The sequence below is a fragment of the Corapipo altera genome, unplaced genomic scaffold, assembly GCF_003945725.1.
Source record: "Corapipo altera isolate COAL_440 unplaced genomic scaffold, ASM394572v1 50, whole genome shotgun sequence".
Lineage (NCBI taxonomy): Eukaryota > Metazoa > Chordata > Aves > Passeriformes > Pipridae > Corapipo > Corapipo altera.
This window is the reverse complement of record NW_020884889.1, coordinates 1,097,327-1,115,063: the sequence shown is the minus strand read 5'-3', so window position 1 is coordinate 1,115,063 and position 17,737 is coordinate 1,097,327. Positions and strand designations below refer to the sequence as shown.

The 17,737-nt window shown below is 45.4% G+C and overlaps 1 protein-coding gene across 2 annotated transcripts in view; it reads right to left on the bottom strand.

The window, feature by feature from the left end:
* The window catches only part of MEGF11 (multiple EGF like domains 11), a 267,324-nt gene that overhangs the window by 12,587 nt on the left and 237,000 nt on the right, over positions 1 to 17,737 (bottom strand). Inside the window, exons 23-27 of one of the 2 annotated variants that reach the window (XM_027644120.1) lie at positions 16,977 to 17,105; positions 14,383 to 14,511; positions 13,998 to 14,231; positions 7,565 to 7,683; positions 654 to 720 (exon numbers count right to left, since the gene is read on the bottom strand). In XM_027644120.1, coding sequence (XP_027499921.1) covers positions 654 to 720; positions 7,565 to 7,683; positions 13,998 to 14,231; positions 14,383 to 14,511; positions 16,977 to 17,105 — 678 coding nt within the window. The remainder of the gene's footprint in view (positions 1 to 653; positions 721 to 7,564; positions 7,684 to 13,997; positions 14,232 to 14,382; positions 14,512 to 16,976; positions 17,106 to 17,737) is intronic. The other variant, XM_027644121.1, reaches the window with a different exon arrangement.

Genomic DNA, 17,737 nt, shown 5'->3' with positions numbered 1-17,737 from the left:
ATGGCTTCTCTGCCACTGAGAAGCCAAACTCCAAGTGCTCAGATAGGAGAACAAATACAATCCAAAGCACTAAATCTGGGCAGGACTTGAGCTAAGAGCTGCTGAAAACCCTGTTAAAACTTAAGCCAGGGAGAATAAACTCAGGAAAGGTAATTAAACTTCACTCTTGGCTTGGCTGGTGGTTCAGAATTGCCTGAGAACGGGGCAGGGTGTGATTTACTGGGAGATAACGGCGGATTGCACGGCCCAGCTCCCACAGAGCCTCCACACCTCCATCAACATGCCAGCATTTAGTGCTGAGCTTTATTAAGCATGAAAGAAAAAGAAAAAGAAAAAAAAAAATCCCAAATTTGAATTTTTAATGTCCTCGGTCAGTCCTTAAAAAAACATTTATGGAGTAGATGATGGCAATTCAACCCAGCAACCTTGGGAGGGAGGCTGGAATCAATACTGACTCTGCTCTCCTAGTCTGTGGTTTGTGGTAAAGGAAACAATTCTCAATTCTCCACCTTTCACTGCTGGCAATTCTGATGGTGAAATAAAGACAACAACAATATTCATCATTATTGTTAATGCCTTTATGAAAGGCTGACTTGGATCTGAAATTGCTCTAAAGTCTACTAAAGTGATTAAAGTGTTTAAAAATTACTGACCTAGTTCATTCAGATAGCTGTAGGGTCTCCAGTCTGCAGTTTCTCTGTCAAGGATTTTGTTACTGAGCTGTTCAAAAAGTATGATAATGGGTTAATGCTGGAAGAAACAGACAGTTCCCACCCGAGACTCCAGCCCAAGGATGTCAGGAACAAAAATGGGAGATGACTGTTACCTTGGCCTCACATTTCAGCCCTTTATCTATGTGGGTTTGACAACTGTTCACTAGCATTAGGGAAAATCACAAAGGAAAGTCACTTCACCAAGCAATGAACAAAAACATGCTGGAAAATACAGGATTTCCTTGAGTACCACGACTTGGATGCCTGCGGACATGGAATGACATGCTGGCAGCTCCAAAATAACTGATGGAGATGGATGGATCAAACCCACCCACATCAGCATGCAAAGAGGGGCTGCTTGGAACTGAGGGGATCTGCTGAGACATCTGTGTGTTCAGTGACAAGAGATGGGATGGTGGCAGAGTTCTCTCAATTCAAGGAAAATCACTTTGGCAACAGTGAAGCACAAAGCCCTGCGCAGATCTGCCAGCGAGGAGAGGAGCCCAGGGCTGCCATCCAGATGATGCTGCTGCTGGAAAAACACCTCTCCCAGCGTGGCAGCTGGGACCCTCTGGGTGCCTGAGGCATGGAATGGACACATCCCACCCACACTGCCGTGCTGGGAATGCCTGGAAAAGGCTGCTGGTGTATTGACCACCCCTGTCAACGTGCTCTGGGTTTCTCTGCCGTCTGTCGAAGCCTCACTTGAGCAGAACTATGGTTAAACACAACACCAAGGCAAGCACGGGGGATTTAGGGCTCTGGGGTGAGCTCACTGGAGCCTCTCTGTGGTCAGTGGAAGGGGAGGGGCTGCTGTTTGGGGGTACAAGGCTCCTCTGGCCTGGGACACCACAGCAAAGAGGGGTTCTACCTCTACAAAGCCCCTGGGGATCAGGGGAGTCCCAGCAAGGAGGGTCTGGGAATCACTGTACTTGCTAAAGCTGCCGAGTTTTCCACTTTCATATTCTATCCTTGAAAGCCACACCTGATGCAATACAGCTGGTCCTGAGAAGGTGTCAATTCAAGAGCAAATCCCAACCCTGTTTCTGAAAAAATAGTTATGAATCCATCATTGCTCTCCCATGTCTGCTTCCAGATTGGGAAGCCTCCTGCCTCTGTTCAGAGGGTTCAGCTCTGCTATTTTACTGTATTTACAAGAAAATGCTTAACAAAAAGGAGGTTAAAACTGAAAGAAAGTATTCAAAATTACCACAGCATTTCATTGTTCCTGATCTCTCATTAATTTTTGCTTAGCTTTCTCAGTGGGTTTTTAGGCCTGGAACAAAGAAAAACCCCACTGATGTACTGAGGTCTGTTGGGATATTAAATCCCAGCTGACACCCAGCAACTACAGCCACATTCCAAAGGTGTTTTCATCCACCTTCACAGTCTTGTCCAACAGCCCTCAGTGCCACAGCCACCCCATGTTGTCCCTGTGCCTGCAGTGATCCTGCTGTCCCTGGGCACTGAGGAAGCTCTGCAGGAATCCCGGAGTCCTCCAGCACTCCTGGAAATTCCTGATGTGCCACCTGAGGGAAGGGGGACATAGCCCTGTGCTCTCAGGACATGTAGTCAGGTGTGGTCACAAACGTGGTCCCGTTGTGCCTTCAGCCCAGGAGCCCATTCCAAACCCATCCAAACCAGGCTCTGGCTGAAGGAGACTCCGCTGCGGAGCCACCAGTGCTGACCTCGCACGAGACATTAATTCAGGGCAGTCTGTGCCCTGTGCTGAGTGGGAAGTGCAGCCAGATGATCCCCACAGTCCCCTGAGGCCCTGCAGCCCATGAATCTGTCACCAGACAGCTCCAGTGATCGCTGTGTCTGGGGCTCCTCCTGCTCCTTCTCGTTTTTTGTCCATCTTCCCACGCAGGTAACTCGTGCCATCAGCTCGTCAGGCACCTCTGCTCCAGCCACTTTCCTCAAGGACGTGCCCAGAGCAGGGGGACAGTGGATAAAGCTGCTTGTCTGCAGCATTTCCAGAGCAATCCCTGCCCCAGAGCAGTGGCTGTGGCTGCACATTCCTGCTCCTGGCATGGGCTGTGCATTGGCATCGTCAGCTGGGCACAGGAGCCGTTTCTTTATCCTTGAACAGCTCCTGGTGCTTCCCCCGAACTGGGAACGGACACACTGGCAGCAGGCACAGGTATGGAGCAGTGGGGCAGCCAGGCAAACAGCAATGGCAAGGGGATGAGGAGCAGATCAGCTTGGAATGTGGCCACTGAGGGAGGAATCCTGGCCCAACACACACCTCGGCACATCAGTTCTCAGAGCCCACGGCTTCGTCCTTCTCTTCAGAACTCGCAGCCAGAACACAAATGCTGATTTCCAACCCAGCTGCACCACTTGGAGCACATTTATTAAAGTCTTGGGGTTTCTATTAAAAGCTCCGGGTTTGCAGGATTTATAAATCAGCTCACAAACCTAAAATTTGGCATGAAGAGCTACGGGCTAGAATTGATTTTTTTTAATGAAATGATTTGGGGACATTTCTAAGTTTTTCCGAATGCGGCAATTAGGAAGAAATGTGATTATAGCTGTCTCTTTGTGCTACTATCATTTCTTAACACACTATAATTTGTTAACTTTTTTTTTTTAAGATAGAAAATACTTCAATTTTTAGTGTGAAAGCAAAATTGCTTTTCTGAAGGAAGAAATCCTTCACAATAAATTTCTCCATTAAAATCCCTAGCTGGTTATTTTAGCAATTTGGTTAAAACTACCTCACATCTGGCAACTTTTCCTTTAAGATCAACGAGACACCAGCATGAGCAAAGCAAAGTCATTATCTGCCTGGCTGAAATAGCTGCATAGATGACAGTGGCCACCTGATCACCCCCAGCCATTTGTCAATGCCCAGGTTTTTGAAGTCCATGGTGATTAGGCAAAGAAGTGCTGGCAGGAGCTCCATCATACCTTTATCCTCCAGGAGAGTAATCAATAAGAGCTTTGCCATTAATTTCCCTGACTACTGGCTTCAGATTCCATGGTCCAAGCCAGTGCTGCTCAGTTTTCATGCCCATCCTGGATGCTCTGCAGCCATTCTGTATTTGCAACCTTCCTTTTTTCCTGGGCAAGTTTAGTCAAAGGTGCTTTAATGATGCTTTCTGTGGCTGAATTCCTTTTTATGAGCTGGGTGACATCCAGTCAGACCATTTCCAGTGACCTCTGTTTTGCAGTTTCTAATTTTATGTGAAGTCCTTGGTAGAATTTAGAACTTCCTTTAATAGATGTGAAACTGCTGGCTTTAAAAATTCAGGACATCTAATAGCAATTGATTTTTATGATGTCTGTAGAAACCAGCAACACCTGAAAGGGGGTGAGGGTGGAATTATGAGCTTTACAAAAGCTCAAGGTGAGAATCCTCCATTTGCTTGTGACCATTGCAGCAGCCCCATGCTTTATATAGAGGAATCTTCACAAGCTTTGCAGTGTTCAGTAAAAGTGAGATATATCCCTACTTTAATGCACAACTCAAAAACTCAAATATAGAGCTGGCATTGAAGCCCTGAGAGTGGTTCTGCCAAATGCCCTCTGAGCAAAATAGGTCCTCAGCATCTGAATGAAATCTGGTCTTCAGCTCAAGCAATGAGAGCTCTGATGTGAAGACACAGGTGTGGAGGTGGGTGTGTATCTCTGTTTATCTGCTTTGGAAAATCTGCTGCATTAATTTTGTGGCACAATTTCACTCCATGTCTGACACTCCTGGGTAACTTGCAGCATCACCATTATTTGCTGCTGCATGTGTCATTAGAAAAAAAGGCCAAACTTTTGTAGGAGCAAAGGTCAAGTTTTGGCTTCACTTAAAGTGACAGTAAAATATCTCTTGACTTCAATGGTTCCAGCGTGTCACCCAAGCTGACCTGGCAAACCCACTCACACGTGGACAGCAGTTACTTGTGCAAGATGTCCAGCACTGGAATGCTGGAGCCTCTGCCTCCTCCTTAACCCCAGAGATGCAGATCCATTTTCCTGGACCTTGCACAGAAACAGGGTTCAGCCCAACAAGCTCCTGCTGGCAGCTGGAACAGGCTTTAGGGACACAGGACTGGAAGGGCTTTGATCACAGAGTCCCCGAGTCCTGCTGCCTTTTACTGCAAACACCCAGGCACATAATCCCTTAGATAGCTGATCAAGCTCCATTTTAAGAGTAATCAGATTTCTTTGTCCCATTAGTCTTCCTGGGAAGCTATTCCAAAATCTCACTGATCTGATGTTAGAAATCTAATTTCCAGCTTCGATGCATTCGTGGCCAGTTCATCCTCATTTGTTCTCGTGCCAGGGCTGTCATCCCACTTCAGTGGCTCCCCTCCCTCCTCGTGTTTACCTTGCTGTATTTAGAGATGGCAATCATGCTCCCCCTCAGCATTCATTCTGCCACATAAAAGCAGCCAAGCCTTTTTTTAGTCCCTTCTCATACTCTCCCCCTTCTCCTCCCACTTGTTTTCCTCCTGCCTGTGTTCCAGTCCCTGCTCCACTGGCACAGCCACCCGGCCCTAAGGGTTTTAATGCCTCCACCTGTATTTGTCTCTCAGCAACTTCACTGATTTACCTCCAGGACATGTGTAGGGTCCTGAGCAGTGGCCAAATGTCTGTCTGGCAGAGGGAAATGAGGAGGTGAGACACTTTCCCCCTGGTCCTGGGAGGGATGTGGGAAGCTGTGCACTGCTCCCATCCTATGCAGACAGACCCATCTCCCAAAGTGAGGCTCTGAGTGCAGTGCTGGGCCCTTCAGCTCCTGCCCTCAGCCACCCTCACCCACCTCCTTCCCTGGGGGAGGTGCCACCGTGCCCCCTGAGAACAGCAGGGAACAGCCACAGCGCCGGGCAGCTGTGCTGGGAGCCCTGGAGCCAGGGAGCCTGGAGCTGGGAGAGGAGAGCAGGAAGGAAAACAGGAATAATATGTGTGGAGTTGGGTGAGAAAAGAGAATAGGAAAAGAGATATGAGAAAAACAAAGATAATAGAGTGGAGAGAACACTAAGGGAAGAGGAGAGAAAAGGCAAAATAAGACACAGAAAGAGAGGAGAGGACAAGATGGGCTGGGGGAGCACAGGAGAGGAACCCCTCCTCAGGCTGCAGCAAAGGCTGCATCTCCTGTGTCCTGCCTTGGCCCAAGCTGTCCCTGAGGGCAGGGAGAGAGGAATGGATCCAGTCCATCGCCCCAAGGCACGATCTCCTTGGAGAGATAACACATCCAGGGCTCTGGTTCAGCACTTCAGAGATTCCTCTGCCATTTCTTTTCATTTTGCATCTGTGCTGGTTCCTTTGTGACCCCAGCTGGCACCATAAAGAAATGAATCCTCCAAGTACAACTTGTGCACATTTCTCTGCAGAAAGTGGGAATGGCACCAGGCAAACTGATTTGGAAATGAACTTGTTAAGGCAGCCAGTGGGGCTTTATGTGCTTCTTTGTCTCACTTGGCTGGAGAGCTGCAGACAGACAAAGCTTGTTTTTGGCCATCTCAGCTCTTCAGTACTGCAGAGCATTCCCATTAATAAGTGAGATGCTGGGAGAGCTAAAGGAAATATCAGGCTATATATTGAAATAAACACCCTGAAAATACCAAATCCATTGGTTTTTCTTTCAGTGACTACCAGGACAAGCTGCCGACTGACTCTGGACAGCCAGTGCTGCAGCAGGGGGAGCAGCTTCCAGGCTGATCCCAATGCATCATTTGGGGCTTAAACCTTTCCAGCAGCTTAATATTTGAAGTGGTTCTGTGAGGAGATGGCACTGCAGGCTGGGAATCCAGGAGAGGTGCTGGCTTTGACCTTTTCTGAATTCATTTAAATTTCTGCAACAGGATTAGTGGCCCAGATGGACACTCATCCTAAATTTGACATTATGAGCGTTTGCACTTTCAATTTGGGGAGCAAAAATGCATGGTGCAAGGGGACCATCTACATCAGAAAACATATTTACACATCTGTCTAAACATTTCTCTGAGAAATCTCTGGAGCCAGCCTTTTTATTATATTTTAATGAGATTTTCTTTTAATAACCAAGAAATGACTTCCAGGAGCACATGTAGAGATATTTTTGCCTGTCTCATACAATACTGTCTTTTTTTGCATTAATCTTGTTCCTATGGCTTTCCAGTGAGTAGTTACATTTGGATTAAGGTGACACAGCCTGCAAGTACCATCATTTTTAAAGCTGACAACCTTGATGAAATCAATTGCATTTCCTTTTTCTCCCTGTGCTTTGTCCCACCTCGGCTTATTAAGGCTCCAAAGGAAGAGCTGTTTTACCATTTACCACACCTAAACCTACTGCCAAAGTGGTGATTTGTCCATGAATGGTCTGAGGGAATCAATAGCAACATGTGATAAGGAAGGTACTCGTGGATGTCTGAGCAATGCAGTGGGAACAGCTCTTCTGGAGAGCCAGGAGTGACAGCAGAGCTCCCAGAATGTCCCTGGGTGAGTCACAACAGTGCTCAGAAGCACCCCTGGTGCATTCTTGCATCTATCTGCTTGTCTGTGTCAGCAGGGAATTTGTGTGTCTGCTGGCCTGGGAAACAATGGGATAGCCAAGTGAGATTAGTGACCTAATGCTTCATTGATTTACTTGTGTTCCTTTAATGGATAATTATATTTATCTGGTTATTTATCTCTTCTGAGAAACCAAAATACCTTAGAGTTGCTAAGACACCCAGCCCTGCTGACCCAGACAGGCATGTGAGACTCCAGTTACCATTCCCAGAGACTGGAAAGATACTGGGAGGGGAAAGCTGACCTTTCCCTGGAGTTTTAAATCAAGCTGGCAGGCAGCAGGATCCAACAGACAGTGCTTGGGTTGATTTCCTTGAACTGATAAGAACATTGCTGCAGTGGGGTGGGGTAATATCTACCTTACTGGAGCTGTTTCCATCCAGATTACTGGGAAAGAAGTGTGAGGTCACACCACATGAGAGAGTGTGGTAGCTGGGATTGGAAAAGCAGTGTACACTGCCGCTACCTTGAGATACATCTGGGGAGAAAACAAGTCATCACAAAGTACTTTGGAAGCCATAACAATCCTTAAGAAACTGAAAACACGGCAGAGACAATCTAGTTTAGAAACCTTGGTTAGAGCTCTGGGTGTTGTAAAACGTCTGCAGATACAATCTATCCTCAATTGTGGTGTGAAGCTCTTGACTATCAGCATTACACATAAGAGAAAAAAGCAAAATAGTTAATTAACACAGCATTATCTTTTTGAAAATGTTAAAAAAGCCATTCCTGACAGTCCAGCTGCTTTGCAGGTTGAGGGAGGGAATGCAAAATTTGGGAAATGCATGGGCTGCAACACAGCTGCTTCCTTAGTTTAAAACTTGCAAGAGCTACTGAGCAGAAGTAGTTATGAATAAAATTAAACCTTTTGTTACCAAACCAGCAGTAAAGTTGGAAATCAAGGTGCTACAACCATACCAAGGAGTCCCAAACATTTTACATTTTGTATAAAGGCTTATTAAAGCAGAAATCTGGAGCCCTGAAAGGCAAATCTGGGCAGTTACATTGTTATCTTCAGAGACATTTTATCTATTTCCTCGCTTTAACTTATAAACACATTTACCAAAGGCATCATATTTATACTGGCAGTTCTAATGAAAACATCAATCCCAATCTGGTTCCAGCTGCATAACAAATTGATAAATATTTCAAAGTACCATCAGAAGAACGGATGGAAAATTCAAACTGGAGCAGCAGCATTTAAACAACAAAGCCCTGCAAGAAGCAAATGAATGGGTTTTAATAAACCCCAAGCTTAAACTGGAGGCAGAGAGGTCGGTTATAGGGAACACCTTCATGTGGAAAGGGTAATGAAGTGCTGGGGTGGCTGTTTGAACCCACCCCCCCCTTTAGGGAAGGTTGGCAGTGGTGGGTAAAGGAGGGCACGGCCCCGGCTGGCACTGAGAGGGGTTCCCAGCCACCACCACCCCTCTCCCCTTGCCCTCTGCCTTTGCCTCTCTCTGAACATGCACTTTGCTTTGCTGACATCTTGTGGAGATCTAGATTTAGCTTAATTTACTGCAGCAGATCCTGTTTCAAGGAAGGGGCTCTACCTGCAGGGTGTCTCTTGCGTAAGTGCTGTGGCTGAGGGGAAGCTGCTCGTGCAGGTCTGACCAAGCACTTCTTTTCTGCTGAAACGTGCACGGGGATTTTCCAGGGCAGCCCTGTTTTGTAAGAGCAGAGCCTTTGAGTCCTTGTTGTTTTCCGGGGTTGTTGCTAATGAAGTAGATCAGGATGTGATTCCAGAGCTGAAGTCTTTGCGTTGAACTTCTTGCAGCCAGGGCTATGCCACCTCCCCAGCTCTAACTCTGTGACATTTGCAATCAAATCAACAGAAAACACCTATCTCTTGGGGCCTGCCAGTGAGAACTGGGGCTGGAACCCCCCACAAACACAGACACAGCTGCTCACACACAGCCCTGAGCCTGCTCAGGGGGGCTTGGCATGAGGCAGCTCCTCACCCTCCTCACAACCTGTGCTCCCAGCTAAAGATGGACACTTGGCTCTGTGTCTGTCTGCTCTGTGGGTGAGTGTTGATGGGTGAGTCACACCAGCTCTGCCTTCTCCCTTCCCTTATCACTCAGATGAGGGCAGGGACCAGCTGACACCTTACAAGTTCACCCCCAGCTTATCTGGCCATAGCTTGTTTTCTGCACCCAAAATTAACCAGAATAAAGCTCTTCCAGACTGTCCTACTACTTAGCACAGTGCTGAATTAATGACCCTGAGCTCATACACATCACCACAGCCCTTTTATCCCCACCCTGTACTCAGAATTACTCCTTCTACACAGTTCCATTTGGTCGATACTTAAGTACCCACCCAGGCTGATTTACCTTCATAGCACAGTCCATTTTCTACACATTTATTCCTGAAGCTCTTGTAACTGCTGGCTGGAAATATTCAATCAAATTCAAATCTAATGCTGTCCCTGCTTAAAAAAACCCACCAAACAGCAAGAAAACCCACAACCCACAAAAAAACCCCCTGCTCTTCCCAAAGCTGAGAATTCTATTCTGCTCTGAACAGGAATGAAAGACTCAAATGCCTAAAAGAAAGGAAATTATTTAAATTAAAACAAAAATAGCGCCGAGGTAATGTTAATATCACCATGGGGAGATCAGACCTGTGAAGGGGCACATGATGGCAGAGTCTTGCTGTGAGCCCCTCAAGCCTGAGGCTGCTCCAGAGGAAGACCCGTGAGGTGTGGATGAAGGTTTATCACCTGATGGACTGAGCCCAGGCTGTGGGGTGGCACAGGGAGCATCAGTCCCCATCCTGGAGCAGCTGCAGGACAGTGGTGTGAGAACTGGGCACGAAAAAAGGGACTAAGTGAGCACTGCAGTCAGTACCAACACAGACTTCTCAACTGCTAAATGGAGCTGCTTTCTGCTTTTTGTGTGGGTCCTCTCTGCCCACACAGTGTCACTGAGGCGGCTGAAGGCTCCAAGCAGGAGGGTTCACTCTGCCACCTCCCACCACACATCAACTGCAGATCATTTCTGCAAGTGTCTTGTCTGGGCTTCAGGATCCATGGTGCTTTATTTTTATCAGGCTTTGCTTAGCTATTGGCTCTCAGCACAGGATTGGCCCCTCCCAGAAAGTTTGTTAAGGCCTTTGTAAGACCTCAGACATCACTTCAGCCCATACCCAGGTCTGTGTGAAAGTCCTGATAGGAAATCTCTGCTGTTCTCCAGCACTGCCACACAGTTTCCCTTCTGTCCCCATCTCCTTGAACAAAACAACCTGCACTCTAAAATCTTTTCTGGATGCAATGCACTGTTTTCATGCTGGGGAGCACCATTTTGATTTCAGGCTTATTTGGGAAAGTCTGCTCTCAGATCCAAGTGTTGTGGATAAGCTCTCCCAGCATGGGTGGTTTTCTTTTCCTCTGGCTGCTGGGCAGAGTGTGTGTTTTGCTGCCACATCCTTCATCCACAAATGCAAAAAAGTCCAAGGGCTGCCCAGGGGGTTCCCCTGCCTTATAATCTCTCTCACACATATGCAGGGATTATCAGCCTTGGGAGAGCTGAGGACACAAAAACCAAAAACATCCTCCAGAAACAAATTAATGTGCTGGAAGAAACTGCTGCCTCCAGGAGCTTGGGATCTGTGTGTGTGACTCTGTTCTGAAACAACACCACCATTACCCAAATGAGAGCAAACAGGCAAAATAATAACTGGTGATTCAAGAGAGCCATAACGTTACAACCCACAGAGAGCTGGAGAATGCAGCCATCCAGGTGGAATTCCTGCCAAAGTACATGAGTTTACATGGGATTACATTCATTGGACAAGTACATCTGCATATTATTCTGCCCTTAATCCACATACAAACCTCCAGGTGAGGGTTGGGATCCCTGTTTCCTCTGTGCAATACTGCTTCTGTCCTTCAGATCCTCTGCAACACACACCTGCACACTTGTACTCAGATACACACACAAGTGTTGTCCTGCCATCCTGATGTTCCTTATCTCTGATCTTGTCTCACTATCCACCTCCCCATTTCCTGCTGAGGAGGATGCACATCAGCACCTTTTCCTGACTCTGCTCTATGGAGGTGAAGCAGCACTGGCAAGGCCCAAGCTGGGATGGTAATTACTGATGGGTACAAAGTCTCTCAGTAAGAGAATGTACTGGAGGACAGTCAGAATTTGGCAGGGAGTTTTCAGAAGCCTTTGTCTAGAATTTGTAAATGCCCTTCTAAAACAAAAGCCACAACTTCAAACAATGCTGATACCTGCAGGCAATTTATAATGAGATGAAGATGGAGCAGCGTGTTTCTAACTTCCTAACCTTCCTCTGCAAGCTCAGATGGCAGAGTTTTCCAAGGGGGAGAAGAAAGAAAATCATTCTTGTGACCTCCAGAAAGAGATGGTTGACCCCACTCCACTGCAGCTTCCTGAGTGATAAAATATCTATTGCTACGAGGACTGCACGAAGAAAGGAGAGAGCAAAGACCCAATCTCTGCATCTCCATCACTGACTGAGATGAACAGGGAAGAACCATTATCCAATTTCTTCCTAGAGAAGCCCAGGCAACACCACTGACCTGGAGCTGTTTGGGATTGTGAGGAACTGGTACTTGAGGGTTTTCACAAACTGGGCTGACAGGGAGCAGCAGAATTAACCAGAATTAACCTCATTGTCACTGCCCGAGGACCACAAGAGATCCCAGCTTCAATGTAGCTGAAGGAAGAGATCCCCCAGATGTTTATGATGTATCCAGGAATTCAACCATCCCTAAAATATTTTTTTCTCCTTGTGGAGTTAAGTATCACGTGGCATCAGGAGCTCTGGGATAGGTGGCTGCACCTGAGAGGAACGTGAAGAACATTTTACACGGCAAATTAAAGCCCATGAGGCCATAACCTACAAACACAGTCCTGGGCTACCAACATCTTCAAACATCATGGCTTTCTCTCTATGGCTGAGGGGGAAAGTCATCTGTCTGTGTTAACTTTCCAGGATGAGAGAATCCCTTCCCAGCATTAGCCTTTTTCCAGACTTCTTGCAGTGTCTGAGGCTGGGACACCATCGGGTCCACTGGGAAGTCTCATTTCATAGCAAAATATGGAGAAAAAAAAAAAAAGAGATATTTTTGTTCTGAAAGAAGCTGCTCAATAATTCCACTCAGGAACTTCCAACAATATTCCTCTCCTTACTTTGAAGTGTCTGAGCTGTGTCTCTTAAACATGCTGGGTTGCACACACATTAACTAGAGAGGCACAGAGATAAATGAGGTGGAGCAGGCTTTGCACACAGATGGATAAAGTGCCAATGTGATAGAAATGGATCACTGAAAAGTTCAGGACATTTTTTCATGCCAGGGTCTGTGATCTGCTCTCTCAGAACCCAGAGCCTCATTGCTGTAGAGATGGGCCACAGTTGTTTTTTGCATGTTCGTGGTCTGGCTCCTCAAATAGTGTTGAAATGACAAATTTCAGGCCAAGCTGTGCTGGCAATTAGTCAAGGATTAGATGAGCCCCCTCTGTCAACACTTTCATTCATTTCTTACCCAAAGGGGCAGCTTAAGCAAGAGCCAGCAAAGCTAAAATTCAAACATAAGGAGCAATGGGAGGAAATCCAAGGATGACTTTTCCCCCCATCTTGTAGCTACCAGAAGAAGGAATGCTCTACTGAGTGGTCTAAACACGAGTTTGGTCAATGGTGTTCAACAGGCAGCCCTGATGTGAGAGGTGCCATCACAGGAAAACGTGTCCCTGACACGAGGATTGGAGTCACAATGCCATGAGAGAAGATCTGGGATTAACTTCCAGGTGTAGCAGACATTGCTGTCATTGGCTTAATGGGAGAGGCTCCTTCCAGGTGCATCCTGGGCAGGGAATTCCAGAAGGAAGCTTCCAGCCATGTCGCCCTGAGACAGCACAGAAGCCAACGGGCCTTGTGCACTCACAGGAGAGAGCAGAAAGAAAAAGGCACTGCAGGCCTGGGGAAGCAGAGCTGCAGGGCCAACCTCTGCCTGTCTCAGGAGCTTGCACTCACTTGGACATACAGTTTCAGCCATTTAAAGGGAAAAGAAGAAGTCAGAGGGCAGCAAATCCTGAGGAGATCCCCACCAGAGACAGACCAGAGCAAACCAAAAGGAAGTAAATCTGTCTCCTGCCTGTCATCCTCTCTGATATTGGCCAGAGAGGAATGAAGAAGAATGACAGTGTTAAAAAGGAGATCAGATCCTGCAAAGTTCAGCTAATCTGCCAAGAAAAGCAGATTCTGCTGCTGCTACTCCACAGCAGTAGCAGAAGACAGAAAGAAGGAAGAATGCTGTGATCCCAAAGAGCCTTTCCCTTCCTCCCTCCTGCTTTCATCAGCTCCTGGGAAGAGAATTCACACCAGTTCTTTAGATGACAGGGACAGGTCTGTGCTCAGCAGAGAGTGACAACAAACAGGACACCTCAAATCACAAACTGCAACACTGACCCAGTCAATCCCCTTCCTCAAGCAAGAAAAGGCTTCTCAAGGTTTCACAAAGGGAAAACTCCTCTGCCCTGCAATAGGAATGCAGGTGATTTAAAGCCCATGCAGCACATTTCTTGCCTGGGTACATCCTCCATTGTGCTAAGTAAACTTCTACATATAAAGCAGCTTAAATCAGTTGATATTTGCTTTCCTGTCCCTGTTATGTGTTTACAGATCACGGTATTCAGGGGAAGAATGGAAGTGTCATTATTTTTGTGGCTCAGTAACACATGTTACACATCACAGAAACTTGTATTTCTCCAACACACAGGAACATAAGTCTATATTTGATTAACATAAAAAGACCCTTACCAGAAAGTGAGTAATCTGTATTAGTCATCCTCATGGCTGGAGTGTAAGATACACTTGGCATGTCATGGCCCTTCTCCTTCTGTTTCCGTCGATACCACACAAACAGTGCCAGCAAGACCATAATAATTAGAAGGAGAATAATAATTCCAATGATTGCTCCCACTGAGTGCCTCTCTGATCCAAGAGCAGGGCTAATTTTAGTATAGGGGTTTAATTCTTCCATCATAAGAGCCGCTGTTAAAAGTAATTCATAACACACTGTAAATTGAATCGTGCATTTCATTTTCGAAATACTGTTGTTTTTTTTTTTTTAAAGCAAGTACATCACTGGAGAGGGGGAGAGAGAGAAAGAGAGAGGGGTTTTACAGACAGAATCCCACTGTACCTTGATCACACCGGATTCCTTTGAAGCCTGGGCTGCAGTAGCAGGTCCCCGTGACATGGTCACATGTAGCATTATTCATGCACTCACAAAGTTGTTTGCAACCATAACCAAATGTTCCTGGTGAGCACTCTGGGAAGCCAAGGAAAAACATTGGAAAGAATTCCTGCTGTTTTCAGGAATGGGTGCAATGGAAAATTCAGTAGCAAAGTTTCCCTGGTTTCAGGGTCTCCACGATAACACTCTAATGCAAGATGATTATTGTTATTTTAAAGCGGAAGATAAATGTATTTCATGCACAATTTATTACTTATTAAGCTGTAACTTTCTGGAAAAGTCTTACAAGACTTCCCAAGGATAAAATCAATAATAGGTACAAAGGATTTAAAAGTCTTGATATACATTATAAATGTTCAGAATTTGGCAGAGCATGAGCTCAGAAGCTTTACACAACACCTTGAAAGAGCTTAGCATTCTCCACCACCCTACTGATTTTTTTTTTCATGGGGCAGTTGCAAAGAAAAGTTTTAATGAACATTTATATGAACCCAATAGAGTTTTACCAAACAAATCCCACGTGCTCTCCTACTCATTCCTACTAGTGCCAGCAGGTGAACAGAACATTGTAGGTGGAATTGCAGAATTGAGCACCTGAATGGTTTGATTTGCTCTGCTTCTGTACCAGGACTCCTGATACAGAAGGAATTTTTGTCCTGTCTTTGTATTTCTATCAAAGACAAAATGATTGAATGTCCATCTGAGAAATTTATTCATACAATTACCATGATGGGCTATTACAATAAATCTGTAGGCAGCTGACTTTACTTCTGGAGGAACTATTCAATAATAAATTGAAAGAAACAATGTCTGTCACATCCCACTTATTTCCATGGAGAAGAAGCATTACTGAAAGCATTCACACTTGTTATGATACTATAGAAAAATATCTTGTTTAATGTGTGACTCTTTGTGTGTCCCTGCAAATGTTTAGCATAGCATCAGACACCTCCCCAGTGTCAGTCTCTAAGTAGCTTCTAGTAGCCAAAATTTAATATTTAGTAAAGAACTCTAGCCAGTATCTGTGTAATGATTTGCAGAGTGTATTAAAGTTGTATCTCTTTCTTTAATCTGCTGGTCCTCAAATAAGGAAAAAAAATTACAATTAATGCTCATTCTGATAGTAACCTGTAGCCTACTTATAATGAATAAAGCCTGAATTTTGGGACTGCACCACAGAAATGATGCCTGCAATTAGGCATTTCATCTGCAATGCAGTGTGACTGCCCATTCAGCAGGACCTGGAGAAGGAAGGAGCCTTAATGAAGAGATTCTTTTAGACTAAACAGTAGAAAAACAGATAAATAAATACATTTGTAGTTTGGATAGAAAAGAAAGCCTCAGGCTTTGTACAGATGTTGAATTAAAAAGTAGCTTCTTGTATAAAATCTGCTAATGTGCAGTTCTACTGTGGGACTTTTTAGTTGCCTGTTTTGATGATGGTTGCAGTAGGGCTGTACCCAAATTCACAGTAAGTTGGCCACTTCCAGAGTTACAGAGGTGCCATATATAATCCCCCATGAGCACACACATTTGGTCCCAAGATATTCACTTTGCTGAATGCAATTGTGTGCAAAAAGATGTTTTTGAATTAAGTTACATGTACAAATACTTCCATAAAGATCCATACAGTGAGCTCCAGTTAAAGCCTTCCCTTGCAAATCTAGCAGGAATGTTACTGCACTACCTTACTGCCAAAAAAAAGGAAGGGAACCCTGTGGAATTAATGCCTGGGTAAGGTGAGATGGATTTTATGTTGCATTTAGAATATGAGTAAGTGTGTGAGAATTTTCTTGTGATTTACTATACTGGACAAACAAGTCATTATTCAGCTACAGCACATCCAGTCTGCACTACCCTCATTCCGTGTTCTTTAAAGAAGCCATTTGGCACAGGCTGCTAAATATGCCAGCGGGACATGGACAACAATTCCAGTAAAACATGCCAGGCCCCTTGGAAGGTAATTGGAGTTCATTGTTAAACACTTGCTCACTGCTCTAACTAAACACAGGTCCTTCCCAAAACAGCAAACAACTTTGCTTTCCCTGTAAAGATGAATCTTTATTTGCTCCACATCTACAGCATAACAACTTATGCAGGAAAGCCCCAATATTCCTTGGAAGGCAGAGAGCAGAAAGGATTTATTTCTTTTAACCCTTCTGTCTTCCTTCATGCTTAAGGAAACCTGATGCTCTCAACAGCATTAGCAAGGCACGATGCAGCTTTTGGGCTATTTTTCTACTAATTAGGTACAAGTTTTTTGGGAAGGCTGCATCCAGTCAGCACTGAGTGCAGTGACTTGCTTTCCCTCACCTAACTTTAGCCTGGGAACGAAAAGGCCCAGCTGGCAGAGGATTCACTGTATTTCTTTATGCTTAGACTGCCCAGTTTTCCACAGGCACCTTCTTCTCCCTATGGATTACATAAGGTGCCTGGGGCTGACATCAACACTTCATTTAAGAGCCTATTTGTGCAGAGAATTCTGAAACACTCCCCCCCTCCCTGGAGAAACAGAAACCCCAGGTCATGCTGGTACTTACTCTGCTCACACTGTTTGCCTGTAAATCCAGTCCTGCACGTGCACTGCCCGGTGATGTGGTCACAGTCGGCCCCGTTCTGACACTGACACACGTTGGCACAGTTCTTTCCATAAAAAGCAGCTGGGCAACCTTTCAGGAATCAGAGGAAGGGAAGACTAAGAAATGAGCTGAAAGCCAAACTCAGATGCGTTATCAGCACAAAACATGTAGGCCTATAAATCTATGGATTTTCAGCCTGTGTGTATTTAATAACATTTATTTGATGGTCTAAATGCAGAAATACTATGACAGCCAATTTTCTTGAAGTAATGTTTCTCATCTCTTACAGAATTGCCTCTGAAGTGTTCCAGAGGAATGAAAACTTGACCCATCTATACAAACCACATTTTCAAGAGGTTAAAGAAGATGCTAAACAGAAACTGTCTGAAAGACCAGAGATCAATCAATTACTTGCAAGTGAAAGAGTCCTCTTAAAAGGCTCAGCAGAATTGGATCTCCTCTTGTACACTGCTGGTAATTTGGCACTAGGAAGAGAAATCCTAAATCAGGCCACCTGTACTGGGGCCTTAACAAGCAGGGACATGGACTGTGGAAATCCTGACAATTAATCAATAATCTAAATTATTTGCCCTTCCTTTAAAGGCACAAAAAAGCACGGAAAGCTTCAGGAGTGTTTTCTTTGGGGTGATGTGAGGTTATCCCGAGTAAGAAGCAGGTGGATTTCGAGGGAAGACTGCAATACTTGGGAGAGACACGAGGTA